The 25,640-nt window shown below is 35.1% G+C and overlaps 2 protein-coding genes across 4 annotated transcripts; both read left to right on the forward strand.

The window, feature by feature from the left end:
- Positions 1-200: 200 nt before the first annotated feature.
- Positions 201-9,047, forward strand: LOC18427078 (protein ALTERED PHOSPHATE STARVATION RESPONSE 1). 3 transcript variants are annotated; one of them, XM_006836136.4, is made up of 5 exons: positions 201-2,069; positions 4,206-4,283; positions 4,747-4,961; positions 7,534-7,757; positions 7,921-9,047. In XM_006836136.4, the coding sequence occupies exons 1-5, from the start codon at positions 830-832 to the stop codon at positions 8,621-8,623; spliced, it is 2,460 nt and encodes an 819-aa protein (XP_006836199.1). In that variant the 5' UTR covers positions 201-829; the 3' UTR covers positions 8,624-9,047. The 3 variants fall into 3 exon arrangements, with proteins under 3 accessions (XP_006836199.1, XP_088711747.1, XP_088711699.1); XM_088855621.1 differs by having other exon boundaries at positions 201-2,062; XM_088855573.1 differs by lacking the exon at positions 4,206-4,283.
- Positions 9,048-12,043: 2,996 nt separating this feature from the next.
- Positions 12,044-20,429, forward strand: LOC18427080 (biotin carboxylase 1, chloroplastic). Its single transcript, XM_011622400.3, has 17 exons — positions 12,044-12,166; positions 12,330-12,400; positions 13,638-13,954; positions 14,129-14,270; positions 15,082-15,180; positions 15,270-15,326; positions 15,589-15,660; positions 16,244-16,333; positions 16,615-16,674; positions 16,927-17,112; positions 17,288-17,380; positions 17,514-17,595; positions 18,487-18,593; positions 19,080-19,155; positions 19,420-19,466; positions 19,556-19,618; positions 20,075-20,429. Exons 2-17 carry the CDS (start codon positions 12,359-12,361, stop codon positions 20,132-20,134), a joined length of 1,593 nt encoding a protein of 530 aa, XP_011620702.1. The 5' UTR covers positions 12,044-12,166; positions 12,330-12,358; the 3' UTR covers positions 20,135-20,429.
- Positions 20,430-25,640: the final 5,211 nt, after the last annotated feature.

A 25,640-nucleotide genomic window follows, 5' to 3' on the forward strand; every position in this document is an offset into this window, starting at 1 on the left:
CAGCTACTACGAAGTTTCTGACAGTTGTTCTTCCTCTGAAATTTGTAATTCTCTGGTTTCTTTGAAAGGTACATACCAATTCTTCCTTTTTTTTTTATTTTAGATTCTGATTCAATAAAAAATATTATCTTTGATAAAATAATACCTTGTGATCTCTAAAGAATTCAGGAAGAAGTTGGAGTTTGTAGGTTGTAAAGGTGCAGGTTTTTCTCTCTCTTTGGGCCTTTCTTTCATTTAATTCATACCTTTGTGGAGTTCATTCAACAGAAAGAGGAATTGGGTACCTCGAATTTGGTTTTCTTAGGGCTCTGTTTAAGTTTTGTGATGGAAATATGGGGAGTTGAGCTGCAACCATGGAAGCATGAGGTTTGGGTCCCTTGAATTCTGATAAAATTTGAACCTTCTGGGCTCTGTTTCAGTTTTTTGTGGGAAATAAAGGGTTTTTGGTTCCTAATAAGGAGGTATGTGGATTTGGTTGCCTCGAATTCTTATGTAATTCGATGTTCTAATGGGTCGGCTGATATTTTTACTGTAAGTATGTGAAAATAATTATGGTGTCATGATGATTTTTTTGTGGTTTTCAGGCAATTGTTTTATATTTTTTCATTTTGATGAAGAGAAATGCTGAAAGTTCTGGTCTTTGAGGAAAATTCTTTGTTTTTTATGTACAATCTCATGAATTGAACATCTATTTAGTCTTTTGAAAGCAGCGGGCATCACTAGGCTTTCTATTTCAGTGTCTTGAGTTTCGGAATTGATAATAATCTTGAGTTCCTCCACCCCACAAAAACCAGTCCATAAGTTTTGGGCTCAGCTTCTTCTCAAATAAATGGCAGCTTTGGGTTCTAGAGTAGGCGATCAAAAGGCTTTACAACTATGCAAAGAAAGGAAACGCCTCATGAAACATGCCCATGAAGGGAGGTCTGCTCTGGCAGCTTCCCATGTATCATATATTCAGTCCCTTAAGAACATAGGAACTGCAGTTAGGCAATTTGTAGAGGTCGAAATCGTAACCGAGTCTTCCTTGAACACTTCGACTGCTGCAACTCCTGAGCCTCCTGCTCTAATCGAGAAGTCTCTCTCTGACTTCTCGATCCCATCTCCTTATCCAACTCAGCACATTGAAACCAATGAAACCCATTATTCTCCGACTCCTTCTTCACCGGATTCTGGCAGGTTTGGCCTGAATTACTCAAAATCTGGTGAAGATTCGACCGTTACCATTGAAGAACGGCCTCAATTTCCAGTCACTGTTGCGTCACAGTCTGATTCTGCTAGGCCCCATGAATCCATATTGAGACCAACTAGGACTTCAGAGCTTGTGACTTCAGTAAATACTTTGCTTCCTCCTCCTCCTCCTCCTCCTCCATCATATGATTTCTTCTGTCTAGGCAATGAAAACCAACTATCACCTCGTAGGGATCCGAGTGATGATAAAGAAATTTTTAGACGATTTGGAGAAAAAGAGGGGATTTCTGATTCGGATGAAGAAGGGGAGAAGATGGTTAGGAGGCCTCGAAAGACCTCATCTCTACCCCCGCTGAGATCATGGAAATGTTTTGACGAGGAGAGAGAAAGAGAATTCTCTTTTACTGAGAGGATTAGTGATGACGAAGAAGATATGCAGAGGCTTAGAACGGAAGAGGGGATACCTGAATTGGAGGAGGATGGGGAGGAGGGAAGGCTTAACATGGAAGGAATGGATCGAGAAAGTAGTCCTGTTCTCCATGCATTGAAAATTAAAAGGGAACAGGGTTCTCCTTCACTGAATCATAGGCATTTAAGAGGAAACAAAATGATTGAGAATGAATCAATTGGATCTAATGAAATGCCATACAAGGAAACTCAATCAGTGGGTTCAGTCGTTGGAGTTGCAATTCAAGCAGGAGATAAAGAAGCAGCTGAGACTCAAAGAGACTCAAAGATTGAAGTTACACCAAAAGATTTCTTGACGAGCATGAAGGAAATTGAAGGCCTCTTTGTGGATGCTTCTGAGTCAGGGAAGAAGGTCTCCAAAATGCTCGAGGCGACTAAATGGAGCTATCAATCAAGATTAGCCGAGGTAAAAGGTTGGTTATTTTGCTTCACTGATACCCTTCTCCATTTCTTTATGCAGATCTCTTCTTTTCTTTTGACAAGAATTTCTGAAGCAACTGATTTCTGTTATATTCAATTAAATTTTCACTTTTAATAGTATCTTCCATTACTTTTCATTCTTGAGCACAGGGTAACCAGTCTTAACATTTTCAATTTTTGTGGCTGGGCAATCTTCCTAACCTTCTGAACTCTTTTTGAGATCTAATGCACTATCAAGAATCCTCCACACCTTCATACGTACCTAATAAAAAGTAGATTTATGTTTCAACATGTGGAGAAGTATACAATAACCATTGACCTTAGGTACAAGGAGGTCACAATTGCTCGTCTATTGGATGTTAAGTTGGGTGGTTAGAGGTGTGTTATTGAGAGGGCTCGAAGTCCCAATTTATTTTTTGTAAACTTTGTGACATCCCCAAACTATCAGATTTTTCGTTTGATGGTTAACGCTGATTGTGACCTCCTTGTACCAAAAGTAATGGTCTTATAGTATACAATCCCTTGACTTATAGACAAATGTTTGTATGCGTAAATATGAAGCTTGAATATCAAATAAAGATTTCTATTCTAACATGCCTATCTGTATCTATATATTTACATGGGTCAAGACCATATATATATATTTGAAGTTTCAGGTTTTATGAAGTTACATGGGTCAAGACCATCTATTCATTTATTTATTTATTTGAAGTTTCAAGTTATAACTAGATGATTATCTTCAAAGAAAAAAAAACTAGATTTTGAGTTCATAAACATCTAGATCAATCCCTCCAAAAATTGGACAGTTCTGGTTCAATCTTGGGATGATATTTTTTTAGGCACATAGAGAGTGACAGTTAAAATTTGTTTCCTCATTTGTTTGTTTCTAGAGATCACATCTGCAAAATTTGATATATAAAAGATATCCCTAGAGTAAGTTTTTCCCAAAGGAGTAAATGGATAGCATACTCCCGTAGGAGTAGGAAATCTTTTGACTATATATATGTGTGTGTGTGTGCGCGCGTACACGCATGTGTGGGTGGGTAAGATTTGTATAAGGTGCCCATCTTATACCATACAACACTTGTAAAATTTGCCGAAACATGTAGTTCCAATGTTGGAAAACTTGAGATGGTTTGAAAATTCATATTCAACCCTAATTATGAAATTTAAAATTCTAAAAATAGTGCCGAACTAGCAGACCTATAAACACTTAAAAATCTTGAAAATCGACAGTCCAGATAACTAGTTACAAGATGCATTATTTTTAGGACTTGAAAATCTTTTGTTTTTCTATATTCATACATCTTGTAGTTGAGATGATCAATTAAAAGACTGCCAAGCTTCATAACACTCTTTTCTATTGATTTTCGAAGTACACCTAACGTTTTTAATATAAAGTTGTAACCTCATATAAACTTTTTATAGCCCAAAGTTTGCAACACACAGTCTTTTCATCCCAACAACAATCCCAAAAAGCAAAACAAAAATGAACTTCCACAAAAAAAAGCTCAAATTGAGTCACGCAATCTAGAACATGTATTTGGACAGACACACATTCTTTTCGTCCCAACAACAATCCCAAAAAGAACAAAATGAACTTGCATGCAGAAAAGGTCAAAATGAGTCCGGTAATCTAGACCATCTGGTGGGCATTGAGGTCTAGGCTTGTAAGAACTCAAAATCATTTTAGTTTTTTGTTAAATTGTTTATATGATGATTATGAGGCCATATACGAATTTGGGGGTAAAAAAATCCCTCTAAGGCTTAGATACAACTCTCGTATCAAATGGGCAACCTACGGTTGCTGTGTTAAAGAATCCATTTGTTAGGGCTCGTTTTCTTTTTCTTTTTCTTTTTTTTCTTGGGTAGATGAAAGGAGTATATGTTTAAAATTTGGGGTCAAACAAATGCAACTAACATGGTTCTTGAAGGTGCAGCCTCATTATATTACTATAAAATTGTTGCATAAAATCACTCTCCATGCATACATAGATACATACATACATAAATTTTCATTCTTTGTTTCTCTTTATCAGTCATTTTATGCCCCACCTTGGATTTCTTTGGTCTTGAATTTTTTAAACTGAACTTAAATGGTAATTCCTAATGAAAATTTTTGGATTCAGCACGTAAATCACTGGCATCTAAACTTCTCTCATCATGTCTAGAATGTTGGAAGGGGGAGCCTCCACTAGTTCCACCAGGTATGCTCTTGTGTTAATTTGGGCCGCTTTATGATATATTGAGAATCAATTTGATGCCTACATCGATTTCACTGGTTATATCATATTTTATAATTGATGAAGAATTTAGACATGGTGAAAGGCATTTTATTTATTTCTGGAAAATGAGGCAAGTTTTGAATGTTACATGGAGACTACAGGGAGAGCATGGCACTTATCAAATTTTATAAGAGAATAAATGAATGCGTACTATCAGTACAACATGTGGCACGTCCGCTGCATTGAATAGTCATTACAGCTGGGAGAATATTTGTAGTTTAAGTGCCACAATATGAAAAGAAAAAGAAAAAAAAGACACACATTACATTCTTAGGCAGAAAATACTGGCTCCTCATAATAAAAACCGATATTCATAGTAACCACTATATTGTGCTTATATATTTTGCTTTATTCTGACACATTTGGTATGGAACCATCTTTGTAGAACCTGTTCCCAGTGGCGTGAAGTTCCTAACCTGGCATAGGTCGGGATCATCTCGCTCTTCATCATCCAGATATCCTATTGGCATGACCGCAAAAGATGAAATGGATGACAGCAGCAGTGATCCTATTGAAGATTTTTGCATGATTTCAGGGAGTCATGCATCTACTCTCGACCGACTTTTTGCATGGGAGAGAAAGCTTTATGATGAAGTCAAGGTTTCCTTCATTTCCTTTACTGGCTTACACTTGTTTTACTTTTATGCCATGAATGAGTAGCATACGCTGTATTTTAATGAGCTAATGTTTACATGTATGTATTCAAATAGACAAAAACATACATAAAACTACATTCCTTTCTTATAAGAAAAGATGATTCAGAAACCTTATTTTGGATGATAATTTGTGAATCTGTTTCAGTTTTCAAAATATTGGAAACATGTCTCAATAACAACAAAACAGAGAGTAATACTGGAAAAAGAATCATACTTTGAAGGAAATATTGTCCTGTTTGGCTTTCTATTTGGAAGCTGTTGTTGAATACTTAGGAATAAGGAGAACCACTTAAGGAAATTGAAAAGTAAATCTTAGCGTGTACCATGTACCTATAATTCTCCTTCAGTAATTATCCACTTTATGATGGCCCTTCATTTGACTTGCCTATTGTTTTCACACAAAAACACACAATCCACATTAGTAGTGGAGGCCTGTATAGAGATTTGAGAACACACTTTGTTTACTCTTTCTTTCATAAATAGTTGCATACCACATGTACACACGCACACAGTTGTTTCAAATTTCTATATATTCAGATATGGATGACATTGATGTACCAAAATTGTTCTCCAGTAGATGAAGTCATGTTTCCAAAGTGAATCAAATCATAACATTCTGATTCACAGAAAACAAGTATAGGATTGTAGGAAATGTTATTTTCGCTATAAATGTTGAACCTCGATGGAAATACAGTTCCAAGGGTTGTTAGAGACCAAACAATCTTCTGGAGAGGAAGTTGCAAAGCAATAAAAAGTAGGGATATAAGCTCGGGTACCTTTGATTTGTGAAACCAGTGTTACGTGACTTGCCCTAGTCAACTCGAACTTAGGCAAGTAACTCGGCCTCTCCCTATGGGTAAGGCCGAGTTACCCCGAGTTGTGTGTACTACTTGGAGCACATAAAAAAAAGTTAAAAAAAAAACCCAAAAATTGTTTTAAAAAATATGGGACTGTTCTATAAATGTTTTCTATATATAATTTGGATTTTTTGGCAAAGATTGTTGAGTTTTTTTTGTTTTTTGGCATATTTCTATATTTCTATATTTTATTTTTTTATTCTTTTAATTTCCCCAACTATAAATCATTTGTTTGAAATTCATTTTTTCTATACGTTTTTAAGCTTATTTGGAGTTTTAAGGTTGTTTTTGGCTATATTTAACTTTTAGTAGCTTCATTTTTTATTTTTCCAATTTTTTATTTTTTTTCAATTTATCTAGGCTTTTGGCCCTGCACAGGACTCAAACTCGATCGAGTAACTCGCCTCAGCCAGGAGTCCCTCGGCCGAGGCACGTTCCTAATCATTGTGTGAAACAGAGAAAAAAATGCCATGTTTTCAGTTAAAGCTTAGAAAAGTTGGTTAGCTTTCTCTCATTTTGTTCTAGGATTTTTTCTATTCGTGGGTCATTTATGGCATGCGGGAAGGGCCTGTGCAGCTGCAGCAGGATTTGAAAAAGGAATCGATCTTGATTTTGATCATGTTCTTTCCATGACTCCTCTTAACCGAGACAGTAGATCAAATAGATGAAGTAAGAATCAATTTTGATTCCACGGTACATATTTGGATCAGGTAAGACTTAAAAAAAAGTTTTCGCTTTTTTTTCAACTCATTTCTATTTGTGGCTCGGCTATTCCCCCTAGTCGAGCCTTCTCCTTTATGCATGTACTGGCCCAGCCCAAACCAAAAACCAATAAAGAAATATTCAACGAACAAAAGGAGAGAGAGGGATTCGAACCCTCGATAGTTCTTTGTTCGGAACTATACCGGTTTTCAAGATCGGAGGTATCAACCACTCAGCCATCTCTCCCAGAGACAATCTCATGCTTTTGAAGACAAATACCATATTTTCAGTTAAATTTAGCATAGGCAGTTAACCCATGGAGAGGGTGCCCGCAGATGGGTTTGTGGAAAAGCAATCATCTGAAGGCCACTCTATGTTTGAGAGACACTAGATGTTTTGGCTTATAGCCATGAGATAAATGTATGCTCTTGGAGTGGGTCACTTTAATATGGAGTTTTGTAGGCTTATTATGTGATTTCTTTATGGAAGTAAATTGTTTTCTACTTAGTTGGGTGGTTAGTTCGGTATTGGAGATTTAGGGGGTTTGTGAAAGATAAATTGCTATCATTTTACTCCTGAGCATAAGCTTGATAATTTGTTCAATTAGAGAATCATGTTTTAAAATTGTTTCTCAAGCATTTTCATGTGGAATTAATAAGATCTAGTTGTTCGTTTTGTCGTTAGAGTTACAATTAGAAGGTTGTAGGCCCTGGTACCTCTACTATTACTCCTAAATGGAATTTCTGATGTGGGTTTTGCACTTATAAATGATATGCCGTGCTTTTCTGTTTCTCTGTCTTTTCCTATCCTCAAATGTTTGCCAGATACTTTTTAGTTCATACAGTTGTGAATTTTTAAGTTGTTAGAAATACTTTTATAACGAACAATAGGCAAAAGAGCTTGTCTAGATTCTCTGATGTTTATCTGTACTTGTAAACTCTTCTTTGAACTTTTTAGGCTCTCGATTTCATTGGGAAGGAGTATAAGAGGAAATGCACACAACTTAGACACCAACAAGCGAGGGATGAAAATGAAACGAAAGTCAATGCAACACGAGCTGGTGTTAAGGAGCTCTATTCACGGATCATGGTTTCTATTCATGTGATCGAATCCATATCAAAGAGAATTGAAAAGTTAAGGGATGAAGAGCTGCACCCGCAACTTCAGGAGCTCTTTCAGGGGTATTTTTTTCATTCGGTTCTCCTGCTTCTTTTTCTTCTTCATCATCATCATCATCATCTCTCTCTCCTCCTCCCCTCACCCACCCCCCCCCAAAAGAAAAAAAGGAAAACAGATGATAGGTATTAACTATACTGATTCTCTGATCTCCTATTATTATCTCAGTTTGCTTGAAATGTGGAGTACAATGCATGAGCGCCACAACCTTCAACTTCAGATAATCTCAGTAGCTTATGTGACAGTAAGCTCCACACTTCCAGTGCAATCTGAACATCAGCAGCAAGCAGCTGCTCATCTCGAATTTGAGCTCTATTCTCTCTCCTCAAGCTTTGTGAAATGGATTGAATCCCACAAATCTTATATTCTCTCTCTCCATGGATGGCTCATGAAGTGTATCTTGCCCCCTCAAGAGAAGTCTAGTAAGGGGAGGAGATCAACGTCTTGGTCAGGCAGGGGTCATCATCCTGACCCCCCCATATTTGTAATGGTTCGTGAATGGTCGGAGTCTCTCAAAGCCTCTCGGGTAAAGGAAGTCGCAGATTCCATCAAAGAATTGGCAGCAAAAACCCATCAATTTCTACCAACCCAAGATGACAATTCTCGAAACAATTTGAAGAGAGTGATCAGTAAAAGCTCTTCATCATTGGGTTTGAATAGAACTTTGTCTTACCCTGCTGGAAATCCTGGCTTGAGTGGCTTTCGATCGAGCTTGGAGCCCATGTTTGAGAAGTTGAAAGCATTCTCAGATTCCTCAGTAAAAGAGTATGAAAGAATAACTAAAGAGGTCGGGCACGCTCGAAAAGTTTATGAAAGTGGGACAAAGCGGATGTATAGTAATGGAAGCACTGGGAATGTGTCTATACATTGATCAATAACAAGAAGGCCATGCTTTTATTCTCTCATGTTATGTTTGAGGAGTTATTAAAAACATGCTTTGGGTTCTTCAACATTGGACCCATGAATTTACTGAAACTTTTGTAAGTAGTAGAAGGAGAAGGGAGTCTGTGAAGTAAATTGATATGACATTCACTTATCTGTATTGTATTTGTTTAGAGTACCCACTTGAATGGCCCATTTCAACTATGATGCCCTATGAAAAGGAGATGAGACGATGATCTTACTATCATGCATATGTTATTGTTATCATACCAATCCCTGACTCAAGTGGGGTTGCTAAGAGTTTTGGTTGTTATTGTGATTTGTAGGTATGCAATGCTTGATTTTTAGTTTGTAAGAATGTGTTCATATGTACTATGTATTTATTCAAGTCAAAATAAAGAGTTTTCCCTCTCTCTCTCTCTCTCTCTCAAAGAACTGAAAAAAGTATCCTTAATTATTGAAGGCTTAGGAAAGGGATTGGGTCGTGGTGGTAGCACCCCATACCTAGTTACCACTTTGTGGTTTCCAATCCGGCATACATCACCCACTAACACCGTAAAAAAAAAATATTCTATATGAAAAAACTGATAGGGGCCTCTCTTCCCCATTAAATTACCCAAAAAAAGAAACAAACATAGAAGGCTTAAACTAGTTGAGGGGATATGAGAGTGGGCTTAGGGTAGGTGACCTAAAGAGAGCATAAGCGTAGGACAATTGGAAAGTTTGGGATATTGGATGATAGGAGTGTTGGGTCTCCTTTGAACCTAACCAAATCTTTTTCTTTTTGTATTGTCTCTCTCTATTTGAAAGATATGGTTTTTATAAGTCCATGTACAAATGAATCACCTCTTAAAAATCTTGAAAACAAAAATAAATTTTGAAAACAAAAATATTAATTCTATTAAGATAACATTTGAACCATTAGTTTCAATTGTTTTTAGATGGACCACCTATTTGTATCCATCTTTAAGATGGATACTTTATGCCTCGGGGACCGTAAATGTAGAATGCAGCCCCGCCGTATGAAACAATTTTCCCTATTTGAATAAACAAACCATTACCTCTTAATTCAAATCAAAGGATGGAGATGGTATGAGGGATTTTAAAAGGGGATACAAATCTTAAGGGATATTAATCTAGTAGAAAGCATACGACAAGGCGATTTATCTTTCGCACAAAAATGTCACAATTACTATTAGCTGTAAGATGTGAACTGGGCAAGTTGAGGATATACTATTCCCTATACTTGAAATACGGAAAATTTATTCTCAAAGTTTGTATAGAGAAATGGCATGTTTAAGCAATCCAATTCGACACCCGACAATGCTACCATTTTAAACAAAAGGTAGTAGTCTCATTGTATACAAGGGAAATGTTTCTATACTTCCCCTACAACATTGAAGATCTATGCTTTCTCTACCATCCGGCCATCCAATTTTGATTAAGTGAGTCACTCACCGTTTGATCCTAGATCCGATGCCTCATAGCATTTTAGTTTTAATGTTTTTAATACAAATTGTATGAATATCAAATTCGATACATGCCATCTTCTCATTGACGCGCACCTATAAAAATTTTAAAAATAAATTTTTGATAAAATATAATGACCAAAATACCCTGTGAAACTTTCATGGGTATTTTAGTTATTTTATTTTATTGGGAATATTTTTTTCTATTTTTTACAAACGCGATTTTAATAGAGGATTGGACACCCAAAATTTGGTGTCAAAATATTTTATATAAAAAATTAAAAATAAAATAGTGTAGAGACATGACATTGTGATTGGGACAATCTTAGCCCTCCATTCATAATGGACGGTTGGATAAAAGGAAGCATATAAATTTATGTTGTAGGGAAAGCATAGAAAGCTTGCATTGTATACAATCCGTTACCATGAATGCATCTTTGGATATATTTGAAAATCTTCCAAATCTTTTTTTAAAAATTAAAGATGAAAATCAACTTTAAGAGAGAGGTAAGAGATGCCGCCTTTCGCATTAGTCAATAACCATTGTGCTCCATCTATATGATGAATTTATTTTCTAAAACTATCAATATCTTTTGTTCTTTTTATGAGCATTAGGTTAGTTGTCTATCAGTAAAATTACGAATAAATCCAGTTTTATTTTTATAATTTAATATTTCAGGTCTTCAAAGCTTGTTATACTTCTCCGTATTTATTGTGATCATTTGAGATACTTTTCACTAAATATACAGTCTTTTTTTATATATGATTTCCCGAGATTGAGAATTTATTAAAAAAGATTCATCATCATTTTCAAAACATTTTTCCAACTAATTGGGGTTGGCTAGATGAATCATGATCCACCATTCTGCTCTATTAAGGGTCATACCCTCACTAAGGCTATAAATCTTCATATCTTTTTAGGATTCATGATAAGTTTTACAAAATTTTACAGCATGAACTTTACTAAACACACGTCTGTCCAGACTGGTTAAGGAAAAGTTGAAGGTTCTCACCCTTCTTGAAAACAAAAATTTAAAACCAATGGGGGATTATATGATGTTCGTGGTCATTTAATCACTTGTTCGTAATACTTTATTAAAAAGAAAATAGTTTGATAGGGCGGTAGCCTATCAAATAAGTGGAACCTCACTTTTTAACTCAGCCAAAATTGTAATTCAAATATTAGAAAACCTTTATATCGATCATCTTAGCTTGATCATCATAGTTGTGAAGAGAAAAAAGGTTTCAAATTCTAACAATATGGTTATCATAACAAATTATCTAGACTGTTCATTTTGCCTTAAAAATAGGTATTACTATTTTTTGAATTTCTAATTTCAGTGTTACTAATTAAAATTGATTTTAGAGCCTAGAGATTTCCATCATCGAAGGTACTTTTTGGACTATGATTTGAGACAAGGCTTTATTTTGTTTTCATAAAGCCTAGGCCTCATATAAACGAAACACTTTATATAAGTGCAAGGCTCTAAACAAACAAATTAAGGTGCACCTCAAAAATTTTATTAGAAGAAGTTATTTTGGTGCCAAAAAATCATCAAATTGAACATCCCGACATCAAAATGCATGGACATAAGAAAAAAAGAATGAAAAGATTTCAACTTTTTGGAAATAGTTAATTGAACATCCCGACATCAAAATGCATGGACATAAGAAAAAAAGAATGAAAAGATTTCAACTTTTTGGAAATAGTTCACCTTGTAATTCATTTTTGAGCATCAATTTTCAAGTTTTCATAGATTTGCTTGATCTACACAAGTTTTGAAGCCTTAAAATTTATAAATTATATATAAAAATACATTTTAAAGTTATCATAATGATTTCCAATATTGAAACCACATTTTTTTACCCTATGTGAAGGTGCGCTTTACTTTAATTGTTTAGAGCCTCGGCCTCATAAATGGTATAGGTAGTAAACACATGGTTAGCGGAGCATTCAATCTGCAACTCTCCTCGAACGCATCGATCCTTCTTTCATTTTTAATGTCTTCCCTCCAATTCTTCACCTGCAAAACCTGACTTGAAAACAACTCCATTTCTTGAAGGTTAAAATCTTCATCAACTCCATTTTTCGTGCAATTTCTCTCTTTTTTTTTTTTTTTTGGTTCTTTTTCCCTTATGTTATGTTAGTGTTTGCTATGTGAATTCACATGCTTTCACTTGATAGATGGAGATTCATAGTTTGAAATTTTCTTGGTTTTTTCTCAGGTTTGATTTACTGAGCTTTGCATTTAGCCATGGATGCTTTGATCCAGTGCAGATCATTCTGCTCTCCATCAGTAAGTCAGCTCCACTGTTGCTTGTTGCATTTATTTCTCCATTTTCGTAGAAATTTTTTTTTGTGGGATTCAGTGAACTGTGCAGCTTATTAGGACTTGAAATATGTTTAATGGTTTGAATTTGGTCGCATATATGGCAGTAGGTTTCTGGATTTGTCAATGTGGTTGGATTTTTTTTAGCTTATCATCAGTTGATCTCTCTCTATTTCTTGCCCTTTTCTAAATTCTATAATATAAACTCCAGGTTCGATTTAGGCAGTTCCAGGTTCGTTATATTGTGTTGTATATCTTGCATTGATCTTGAAGCCTCTAGTTCAAATCCTCAGTGCATGCAACAAACGAAAAGTTACAGAAAAGTGTTAAAAAAGGAAAAAATTAGGAAAACTGTGGAATAACGTCAAACATTTATATATGGGTGCAGTTAGCTTACGGATTGATCCGTAGCTGTAGAGGTAAGGTGCACCTTCAAATTTTATCATGGTATATAATTTTGATGTAAAATGTTCTTAGGATGATCTCAAAATCCATTTTTATATCTAATTATAAAATTTAAAATTTAAAAAATGGTTTAAATCAAGTAGATCTATACACATATGAAAATCTTGAAAATGGACGGTGTAGATAATATGTTGTAAAATGCATTATTTCTGAGACTTAAAAGTCATACATCTTGATGTCGAGATGATCAATCAAAGGGTTTTTCAACATTAAAACTACCTTTTCCAATGGATTTTTGAGGTGCATCCTTAGTTCTGCATATAAGGTTGCAACCTTATATAAACTGTTTCCTTTATATGTATGTTTGTTATTGTGAAGAACTACTGAAAAATAGTAAATATACACTTTTTCCTTTCATTCAAACAACATTACATTTCAAGTAAAAATGCATGAAAAAGAAATTTTTACTGGTAATAATCATCTGATGACGAATTCCAAATCTTATCCACTTCCCCCATTCAGCCTAATCACCTGTACATTTGTACAAATAATAATGAAGGAAAGAATTGCTTCACGAAAAAAAAAAAAAAAAAACGAAAGATAGAAAAGAGGTATAGAAAACTTGGGTCTATTAGAAATTCTATTTTGAATTGCCATGAAATTGAGGTTTTGTTTAAAATGCTTTGACTTGCAGTTATGTAATTGCTTTTTTTTGGTACTCTTTATCACTTTGACTAGCAGTATGTAATTCATCATCTCCTTATCTATGTTCTGTTTGCTTTTATTTTGTGGAAACAAGGATTTGTTCAAAAGTGGGGCAAGAGGAATCATAAGTTCAAGATGCAGCTTTCTGGGTGGGAACCTTGTAACATTTCTTAGACCGACAGCTACCGTAACTAGCAAATTCAAGAAATGTGGGGGAGCATTAAATGCTACATGTCGAGATGAGAAAATCCTCGTGGCCAATAGGGGTGAAATTGCAGTGCGTGTTATCCGCACTGCCCACGAGATGGGTATTCCATGCGTTGCTGTTTACTCGACAATAGACCAGGATGCACTTCATGTCAGGCTTGCAGATGAGGCAGTTTGCATTGGGGAAGCACCAAGTAACCAATCGTGAGTGAATTTAAAATTTTGTATATAGTTATAAGATAGTTGGATTTTCATTGTAAATATTTCATTTGTTTATGCTAAAGATTGGGCACATTTTTTCTCTTTAGTCTTGATGCTGATAACATATCTACACTTATCTGTCCTGTAACATGGTTTTTGATAATTTTTTGATGACAGGTATCTGTTCATTCCAAATGTTCTATCTGCTGCTGTTAGCCGTGATTGCACGATGTTGCATCCTGGATACGGTTTCCTCTCTGAAAATGCAACTTTTGTTGATATCTGTAGAGACCATGGTATCAATTTCATTGGACCCAATGTGAGTATTATATTCTTATGAAGTTGCTCATCTCTTGCAGACTGGAATGTATGAGTATGGTTTTCTTGCCCAGAAGTAGTTTTTAGGCTTACCAATGAGTAAAGGTGTTTGGAAATCTTGGAGTCTTTACTCAAATGCCAAAAATGATCCTATTTTTACTGGATAGCTAAAAAGCTCTCATGTTTGCTATAGTATTTGAGAAGCTCTGAATTTCAACCTTTTTTGTCATTCACCTGTACCATTTTGAATTTTCTCTGACGAGGGTATGAAAAATTTTGGTAAATTGGAACTCAAGTCTGTGAGTTTCTTCTATGCCTTCGAGAGCTACTGCCATTGGGGCAGTCATCCTTGAGCATGCAGGTTGTTTTTTTATCAAAGAAAATAAACATATGGGTTCCGTATTTGTTTTTATATTATGGTTCTTTCTTACATGCTTACAAGTTTTTATTGTTACATATGATTTAAATGATCCAAATACTTTTAGTAAATTTGTAACATTATAAAAAAAGAACGAAAAAAAAAGGAAAAGAGCCTTTGTATATTTTGTATACGTAGCATGATTGAACTATTCATTATGGCTTCCATGGTGTGTTATGTACATTTGATTCATTATGATGAGATGAGTAGCCTTCTTAGCAGTACATAGTTATTTCAAATTTCTTTTGTGACTATGTAACCATTGGTTTCTGGAACACGCTATTTACAAATAACTTTAATTTTATGTTATAGTATTCTGGAAAGATTGCTCCTCCAATCAATTGCTTCTCGTTTCCTGGACTGTAGCCATGGTTTTTACATTCTTCTTTTGCAGCCAGATAGCATCCGTGTTATGGGTGACAAAGCTACTGCTAGGGAAACAATGAAGAAAGCTGGTGTTCCAACCGTTCCAGGAAGTGATGGATTGCTACAGGTTTCACATCGAATGCATTCTGCAATGTGCTTTATGATATGCTTAGCATATAGAGCGTTGTATCAATTCATTGGCATGATTGTACGCAGACAACAGAGGAGGCTGTCAGGCTTGCTCATGAGATTGGTTTTCCTGTTATGATAAAGGTATAAGAACTCTTTACACATTGTTGGTTCTATTTGCCTTTGTTTTGGAATGTAGGCAACATGCACACACACACACACAGCATGTTTATTTGCGCATATGTATTGTTCGTCTTTGTTCATGTAGCACTAAGTTGGTTCCTCTTTTGAGAACTTTTGGCAATACATAGCAATTACTTTCAAAAGGGGAAAAAGGGTTGAGGTGCATTATGTATGTTGTGTTTTTAGTAACTGTCACTTAATCAAACATGTAACTATGTTCTAGGCAACTGCTGGTGGTGGAGGACGTGGAATGCGTCTGGCTAATGAACCAGATGAATTTGTGAAGTTGTTGCAGGTACGTCACTGCTTCATTGCTCATTTTCAGTCTTTGGTTGTATTCTCAGGCATGTAAAACTGAAAGGTTGGAAAATTCTAGGAGAATGTTTAGAAGAGAAAGCACACTATTATTCAACAGAGTATGGAAAACCATAACCCAATGGGTCATAACTGTTTACTGTGGGACCCACCATGGTCATGCCATATTATGGTGTGTCCTATCCCATCCAGCAATCTTCATCATTTCAATGGACAGTGATTACTCAATGCACTGTGGTTTTTTTATTGATCATTATGTTATCCTTTTGCAACCTGTGAGTTTCATTAGTGGTGGGTTCTGTTTTATGTTGAATATTATAAGATTGTCAACCTTGTTTTCTCCTACAACGTTTTGTGATATTTGATAATTACCTTTCTCTGAGAAGTGCGATCTAGCAAATTATTTTGCATTATATTGGCATCATGCTTATTTGCTTGACGACTTATTATGATGGTTTTTGGTTATCATGAGAAGTTGAGGAAGGGGGTTTCGTTTGAACCTTCAATTAATCTACATTCTTCTTGTGAAACAAAAACTAAAGCTAATTTCTTGATTTATGCAGCAAGCCAAGAGTGAGGCTGCTGCCGCATTTGGAAATGATGGTGTTTATTTAGAAAAATACATTAAAAATCCCCGTCACATTGAGTTTCAGGTATATTTCCAGTACAGTCTTCTTGCTATGCTAGATCATACATCTGGCACACATCCTATCTTGTCAAATCTGTTAATTATGCTTTAAGGTGACATGTTATGGAGTATTTCTTTTAGGACACATATACTGCAAATGAATGAACTTTGGAAAACCTTAGCCTATGGATTATATGATATACTTTCCTTTTCTTTTATTTGTTTTTTCTTGATAAATTGAAGCATTGTTTTGTATATATTGTTTTGTCGCTCTGGAAAAAGTCTGAGGTTGTGGGGATTTGATAGGTTCTGGCAGATAAGCATGGCAATGTTGTCCATTTTGGTGAACGAGATTGCAGCATTCAGGTACCATCGATAATTATTTAAAGACAACCATGTATTCTATACATTGATTTTGTTCATGCGATTGGATCTGTAGAAAAAGTAAGTGTGGTTTATTATTTTGCATATGTTATGGTGTTTTTGAGTTGGAGTTGGACACAGAAGGTTTATCACATTTGTGTGTGAGATTTATGTATATTATATATTGGCCCATTTAATTGCTGGTAGACCAGTTTCCTTTATTTATTGCCTCTTCGCTTTTGTTTTCTTTAACAGCGAAGGAATCAGAAACTTTTAGAGGAAGCTCCCTCCCCAGCATTGACCCCAGAACTTAGAAAAGCTATGGGTGATGCTGCTGTGGCAGCTGCTGCATCTATAGGTTATATAGGTGTTGGAACGGTTGAGTTCCTCTTGGATGAAAGGGGTTCGTTTTACTTTATGGAAATGAACACCAGGATACAGGTAAAATTTGAAATTTACTATATGTCAGCTCTAATTTGTTATAGGTTAAATTTAAAAGGGAGATAAAACATTTGGTATAATGAAGGCTGTTAATTCAGCTTCAACTTTGGAGATTTGGAACTTTTATGCTTTTTACTCGAAAGTTTTGTCTTATGAAGATAGAATTTTTACACAGGTGGAACATCCAGTCACAGAAATGATCTCTTCTACGGATTTGATCGAGGAACAAATTCGTGTAGCACTTGGAGAGAAGCTTCAATATAAACAGGTATTATAAGATCTCCTTGTGTTCCCAAGTTAACTTCATTATATTAAAAACTTCAATAAATGTCCCAAGAAAGTTTTTGTCCAAAAAACTTGAGGAATGAGCAAACCTTGTTTTTCCCGGTTCTTATGTGCAGGAAGATATTGTACTTAGAGGGCATTCTATCGAGTGCCGTATCAATGCAGAGGATGCGTTCAAAGGATTCCGACCTGGGCCTGGTATTTGTTTTTTTCTGTGATTTGCTTGCTAGTTGTGGAGTAAATATTTAAAATTATGTTCATATTGTGGTTAGGTACAAGGTGTAAGTTGTGGTTCATTTGAAGTGCCATACAATTTAAATATGGCGGATTTCTATTTGTACTGATGCTTTTCTCCCACGACAAACATGGATGGGATTGCTATTTGTACTTATGTTTTTCTCCCACTACAAACATGGATAGGAACGTTTAAAAAAACAAAACATGGCTGGAATTTCTGCCCATGTACATTGGTGCAGACTCCAAATAATTGGGATAAGGCTTGGATGATGATGATGATGATGATGATGATGATGATGTACATTTGTGCAGACTGCGGATAGCGAAACACATAGGTCCCAGGGAATACCCCTTCTGAGTTAAACAGTTTACTTGATAGAACTCCATTGAGTTAAAATATTTTTGAAGAGTGAAAAGATAAAATAATAGTGTTGACACTAGACTTCGAACCCAAGCCTTCACTAAGTTCTACAACCCCATTACCATCTTGATAATATCATGGATTTGTTAGAATGTTGCAAAACAAAATATACAAGTGTACGTACATATGTACATACATATATGCACACACATACACAAGCATAAAAATGGGCATGCCCAAGTTTTTTATTTTTAAAATAGTCCAGTCGACTCAGCAAAGTTTTCCTAGGTGAAAACAAAATTTTGTTTACTGGTTCTTGGCAGCTGTCTCTGACTCCTCTCTAGTCCCCTGATTTTTTTTTTACTTTGCAAGCCCTTTTCATATGGATATAAGGGTGTTTTCATATACATATGCATTGTGTATGTTTGTTTCTTATAAATACTTTAAGACCCAGCTTGTGACTTCATTTTGTTGATTATATGTACTAACAGGAAGGATAACAGCATACTTGCCATCAGGAGGGCCATTTGTTAGAATGGACAGTCATATTTATCCAGATTACGTGGTTCCTCCTAGCTATGATTCACTTCTTGGAAAGGTAAGCTGATGTTTTCCATTCATTTTACTAAGCATTACAATGCACAGAGTTCGTTTTTATCTTTTTTTTATCATATATCATGTTGTTGAACCACAGGGTTCCTGTTTACTTCCCGTGGGTACCACTCTCCATTGCCCATCACTTCAGTGTGCAGTGATAAACTTGTGATCCAATGAACAATTGTTTTCCAGTCTTATTGATTATGGCAATACTTTGCCTTGTTGAAATGTTTCATAATTTGTTCTTACTTGGATGACAACTTGGTGTGTAGAGTGAAATTGCCTTGACTTTGGCTCATGAAGACTTACCCATAAATAGGTTTGGTTGAGTCTAATGGGATATTTTAACATTTCCCATGTCAGTCGTCTCTATAAAGCTAAATATTTTAAGATGATTTGATTCAGTTGAGGGTCGAGTTATAGTGGGAGTTCTGTGGAAAATTGAGTTCTAACTCTTTCAAATTATATACTTCACGTTATTTTTCAGCTCATTGTTTGGGCCCCGACCCGAGAGAAAGCAATTGAACGTATGAAGAGGGCTCTTGCGGACACTGTTATAACAGGTAATAACACAATCTGTTAATTTATAGGACATTACTATGCTTTCTCATGCTATGCTGCTTAAAAAATCAGCGAATAATTAAAAAGAAGAAAAGGTGAACCAATAAAAAAAAATTCAGTAGTTAATTTAAATTTGGTGAACCTTATTGAATCTCGGAAGTTGGTGCATAACAGGAAGTAAATGTTGGAAAGCCTATACATATTTGAATATTTGTTTTCCATAGAGGATTAAACGGCATCTGTATCTTTTTCTTCGTCCTTCTCAGGAATTCCAACAACCATTGATTACCATAAACTCATCCTTGAGATTGAGGTATGAAATGTTGAATCCCGTCTACTCTCTCTCTCTCTCTCTCTCTCTCTCTCTCTCTCTCACAAATGCAAGCTACAAAAAAACTGCAGGATTTCAAGGATGGAAAAATCGACACGGCATTCATTCCAAAGCATGAAAAGGATTTGGCAGCGGTAAGAACCTTTAATTCCTCCATTATGTATGATTGATTCTCGAACTCAGTTTTTTTTGTTGCACTACATGCGTAATGCATGTTTACTTTAAGTGATAATACCTTCCAAATTTCGAAAGTTTAGATATACCCATCGCAATAATGCTTTCACATATTTACCCCAACCCTTCAATATAAATCCCAGTCACGTGGTGTTAGTTTTTTTCAGTTGTCAAGGGTCAAAACCCATTTGGGCATGAATTTCTTTTTCCTCCATTCATATTTTTTTTTTTGTTGGTAAGTGTTTGATCATGTATTTTTTGTCATAACATAACATGCCAAATTTCTGATTAAATTGCATGACGAGGTCTATTTATTTGCTATATTTATATTGTGTTTGTATTTTAGCCGACCCCAATTAGTTGGGAAAAAGGTTTTGACGATGATGATGATGTTGTTGTTGTGTTTGTATTTTCAGCCACAACAACTCGTCCCCTTCACCTTCCCAGCAAAAGAAATGGCTGGGGTCAATGCTTGACCTGGAAAATTTGCAGCAAATTTGAGAGTTTGAAGTAGTCGAGGATGCTTCAGGGCAGCAATTTTTGATGCAAAAATAATCTTTTTAAGCACATGATTTGTGATGGATTCGTTCTCTATCACTCGCTAGAGTAATTATTTTCAAGTTTTAGATTTCTTTTCCCCTGGTTCAGTACATGTTGTGATGTTCAAAGGGTGAAAAGCTTTGGGTAACATGTGTTGGATGCAGGCCTTATTTGTGAACTCTTGCTTCATTGTAAGTTAAATTATGAGGTGGGAATTTTCATGGATCCAAATATTGTGCTTGAGAGAGACAATGAAAGAGAATCAAATTCTACACCAGTTCAATTTCTGTTGAATCAAATGGATTACAGGCATTGAAGTAGCAGAAAATGCAGCAATTACTCCTTTATGTAAAGGAAAGAGTTTATATTAAGTGTGAGGCCCTAAACTAATTAAGGCACATTAAAAATTCACCAAAAGAGGTTGTTTCGTTGCCTAAAAATTCTCAAATCGATCATCTTGACCTCAAGATGTATGGACATGAGAAAAAATAGATTTCAAGTCTTGGACATAGTGCATTTGTAATGCATTTTTTGTACCGTCAATTTCAAGAATTTCCAGTGGTCATAGATATATTCAATCGAATCTGCATTATTTTTTGAGTTTTAAAGTTTATAGTTAGAGATCAAAATAAAATTCCAAGCTATCACAAAGTTTTCGAGTACTAAAACGCTATTTTTCGAAGTCATTTAAAGGTGCACCTTCTTCTGATTGTTTAGGGTCTAAGCCTTATATATACCACACCCTTTCTCATATTATAAATGGGAGTCCTACGTTCTCTATTTTTCGATAGTTCAGTGGCAAGAATCCAATTTGAAATGCGGTGTTGCGAACATCAACCGCTAATTACTCAAACCAACTTCAATTTTTAGAATCTCATGCTTTTAGCATAGACTACGGCTTGGATTATGCTAAAAGCACGAGATTCCAGGAATTGAGATTGGTTTGAGTAAAGTTGATGTTCGCAAAACCACATCTCAAATTGGATTCTTACCATTCAACTATCCAAAAAAAAATAATTAGTAGGGCCCATTCAAATATGAGATAAATTGGATCATGCCCTCATACTGCAGAAATTCGATGATGCCTTAGTCGTGGATTTCGTTTTTTGATGTAAACGTTTGGTGACCCACTTGCTTGTGAGTGGGTTTGGCAAGTGGGTCAGATGACTTCCTTTTTGGCTTATGTCAAGGCTTTGCCTTGCCTGCCTTACGCCATTGGAAGGAGAGAGAGAGATATTGTGGGTGTGGTTAGAGAAAGGAACAATTGCAGCGACTGAAGTGTCGTTAGAGAGATACCTCCAATTCTAGGGGTGGCAATGGACCCGGACCCAACCCGAGTCTGGGTATGGGTTCAAAAATTGGATCCAGCAGGTCGGGTCTGGCTTCAAATATTGGACCCGAATACTATTTGAATATGGGTCCATGTGGATCCAACCCAAATAGTATTATTAATTAAAATAATAATTAATATATAATATTTTTAATAATATTTAAATAAATATAATTATATATTTTAAATAATGAGTAATGATATGATAGGACTCTCCTCCACCTATAAATGTAGGACATTAAATGATCACATTAAAGTTGACATGGATCTCTACAAAAATTATCACGTGGGTGTGGAACTTCACTTTTCTATAATCTGTGTCAAATTTAATGGTGATCTTTTAGGGTTCTATATACATAGGTAAGGGAAGATCTTACATGATCATTTCTCTTAAATAATATATATATTTAATGTAATATTTAAATATATATTTTTATTTTATTTTGAGTCGGGTCCGGGTCCGGGTCCAGGTCCGATCACTTCATGACTAAGTCCGAGTCAGGGTCCAATAACTTCAAGTCTGAGTCAGAGGCCGACAACTTTAGGTCTGGGTCCGGCCACCCCTATACAATTTTGGGTTGGTGATAGAGCGACACCTGCAAGTGTGGGTTAGAGAGAGAGAGAGAGATGCCGTGTGGGTTACGTTCGCAGGAACCACAACTCAATCGCCTGCACCTGCAGGGTTCAACAAACAAGCGTTGCTTACTCCTTTTTATCTTTGGATGCGTTTCGGCCTACTCATATGTACACATGCGGGCCCCTTCTAAAATCCATTTTAAATATGTATTTTTTATCTAATTTTTATGGATGCATCATTTATGATGATCATGAATATAAAAAGAAAAAAAAAAATTTAAAAATTAAAAATATTTTTTTTGGTGCGCCGTCTATATAAAATATGTAGTTTGTGACGGACGTTTGTGCGTTAGCGAAAGAGCCGTGCAGTTTGTATAGAGCCGAGGCTCAGCTCGATAATAGAAAAGAAAAAGCTTTTCATGTTCTTTTTACAACATAGAAGTTCTATCTTTCTCTTATCCAACCGTCCATTTTTTAATGGAGGGTTAAGATTGCCCCCATCACAATGTCACGTCTCTACACTATTTTATTTTTAATTTTTTTATGTATAAACTGTTTTGACACCAGATTTTGGAGGACCATTCCTCTATTAAACTTGCACTAACGAAAAATATAAAAAAAAATTTTTGATAAAATAAAATAACCAAAATGCCCCTGAAAGTTTCAAGAGGTATTTTGGTTATTATTTTTTATCAAAAAATTATTGTTTATATTTTTTATAGGTGCGCCCCCATGAGAAGATGACACGTACCAAATTCCCTATTCAGAAAAATTGTATTAAAAAAAACTTAAAAAAAATACTTTGAGACGTCGGATCTAAGATCAAACGGTAAGTGGCTCTCTTGATGAAAATGGACAGCTGGATGGTAGGGAGAGGATAGAACTTCTATGTTATAGGAGAAACATAAAAAGCTTTACCAATAGGGAAAGAGAGACTAAATAAATAATTCAAAAATTAAATAAAGAGTAAATAAATAAGCCAAAAGAGTATATTGTCCATATACTCCCGCATATAAAATTAATGCATGTAAATTTTGGGGATATAATCTTCTGAACCCAGGGTCCAATATCTAAGAAAAACAAATTTAAAACTCTCTCTCTTTATGCCTCAAACAAGTGACATCCCAAGATTCATAGTAACCGTCCAATATTTGGAGCGAAAGATCTAGGTGTTCAAAAAATCAAAAAATACAAATATTTTCTTTGATAATAATCATCTACATGGCATATGATCCAAAATAAATAAATTTCCTCCACTTAAATCAATGTTTTAAAACAAGAAATTGGGTTTTTGAATGCCCACCCATTATACCAATCCCAATCGGCTGAATCAGTGACTGGAATAGTCGAAAAGCGGTTAAGAAAAGGGAAATATCATACAAACCTCTAATTTATATCTTATTTCACTGTAGACCCCCTTTCTATTTTTCTTTCAAGTGGCATAGAAAAACCCTTGAGTATTTCATCGTACCCCTCATCTCAACAATATGTTGGGGCTAGTTTTTGTGGCCAAAAGTGAATAAACGTAGGAGAAAAGAGATGAGGGGGTACGGTGAAATACTTGGGGGTCTACCGTGAAATACGGTGAAATACTTGGGGGTCTACCGTGAAATAGGTGATTAGAGGTATGTACAAAATTTTCCCTTAAGAAAATAATAAGAAGTATTGGGGAGATTGCGGGAGGGCCCGAGTTGGAACCAGATTACCGAGCAATTGAATTGTATTTGAATTGATGATTCATGATCTGGATTAGGTCAAGTTTTAAAATACGGATTCAATTAAAAATATTTAATAACTATTAAAATCGTTTTCAAAATTTAATAAGGAAAATAACACAAATGAATTTTTAAGTAAAAATTTTCCAAATTTGTTTTGGCTTTCGGAAGAGAATCACAAGAAATGCTTTCTTCATGTATTTAGGCGAAACTTCGGTCTACAATTTCAAAGCAGTGTTTGAAAAACCGGCAATGCTGATCGGAGTGGCCAGATTCATATTCGGGAATTGGTGTTAATTGAATTGGTTCTTGGTTGGAACGGAGAATCAATCTCGTTCCTATGAAACCAAGGAATTCAATTAGGCTAGATTGCCCAGTTCTAAAATTTATTTATTTTTATTTTTTTAATTTGACATATTTTCACGGTCGGCTCTCGTAAACTAACCGGTTTCGCATTGATCGGCCGGTCGGGATATTAAAACATGGGTTGTGTTGTGCCCAGAGCATGTGGACACTTAAAAGGTGCACATGTACCGTTTAATGTTTCATATTGAACAATGCTCATCCAAGGGTTAATAACAAATCTCTTTTTTTTAAAAAAAAAATGGTATTGATCTAAAATTTTGGTTATAGGTTCACTTTTATAAGTGAGATTGGAGAGAAATAATAAAAAAATATTTTAAGTAAAAATTGACCAAAATTATTTGGGGTAGTTTAGTCATTTTTATTTAATATATTTTAATCATTTTTATTTAATTATATTTATAAAATAAAACTACATTTCAAAATTCAATCATCATCAATAAAGTTTTTCTCAACTAATTGGGGTCCGCCCAAATTTCATAAGCATCATATTTAAATAAAAAATAAAAAATAAAATATAAGATAGAAGACTGATTTTTAGTGGTTGGATATGGCCATGAGCTCTCAGCCACATGATGTCGATGAGATATTTTTCCTTAAAACATTTTTCTCAAGTAACACGTTATTACATTAAAATAGACAAGTCAAATATGAATTTCCAATTTTCCTACATTGTCCTAATTAATATGTAAAGCTTGTACGACTCATAGAAGGGGAAAGAATCAATCAAAGTAATTTGAATCTTATCCTTTTCTTGTGAGATTTTCTTAATTCTGTCGTATACTTTGACATTTGTCACACTTTAAATATGATTTTGTCAATTTCTTTTGAGATAGAGAGAAATTGGTTTGTTTTGTCAATTCAATTTCGAAAATGATTTGATAGGGCTGGAGCCCGATCAAAATAAGTAAAGCCTGACTTTATTACTAGTTGAAACTCATAATTCAAGCGTTAAAAAACATTTACGTCGATCACCACAGCTTGAATATTATGCATGTAAAAAAAATTAAGGACTTAAAGCTCTAAAATTAGTGTATATTGCAATAAATTATCTAGGTAGTCAATTTCACTTTGGAAATAAATGTTCATAAATTTATAAGATTTGTACCATTTTTGTAGTTTTAAATTTTATTGTTGATTTTAGAAATTGATTTTAGAACCATCATGGGGATTTTTATTACCGAAAAGTGCTTTCAAGACAAAGATTTGAAAGAGGCTTTATTTTGTTTTCATTGAGCCTATGCCTCATAGAAACTTCATCCATTATGTTTTTGAGAAGAGAGAAATTAGGTTGTCCAAGAAGCTTACGAGAGAGAGATCATAAGGGAGGGCAAAAGGTAAGTGTGAACCCATAGTGCTCGATTTGGCCAAGGTACTCGAGCTCTTGGCCAAGCTGACTGCCTCGAGTGAGTTTGAGTAAACTCGTTCGAGTCCTATAACGACCAAAAGGTCTTAGAA

This window comes from Amborella trichopoda, chromosome 1 (assembly GCF_054954075.1).
Source record: "Amborella trichopoda isolate Santa Cruz 75 chromosome 1, AtrichopodaSantaCruz75HAP2 v2.0, whole genome shotgun sequence".
NCBI lineage: Eukaryota > Viridiplantae > Streptophyta > Magnoliopsida > Amborellales > Amborellaceae > Amborella > Amborella trichopoda.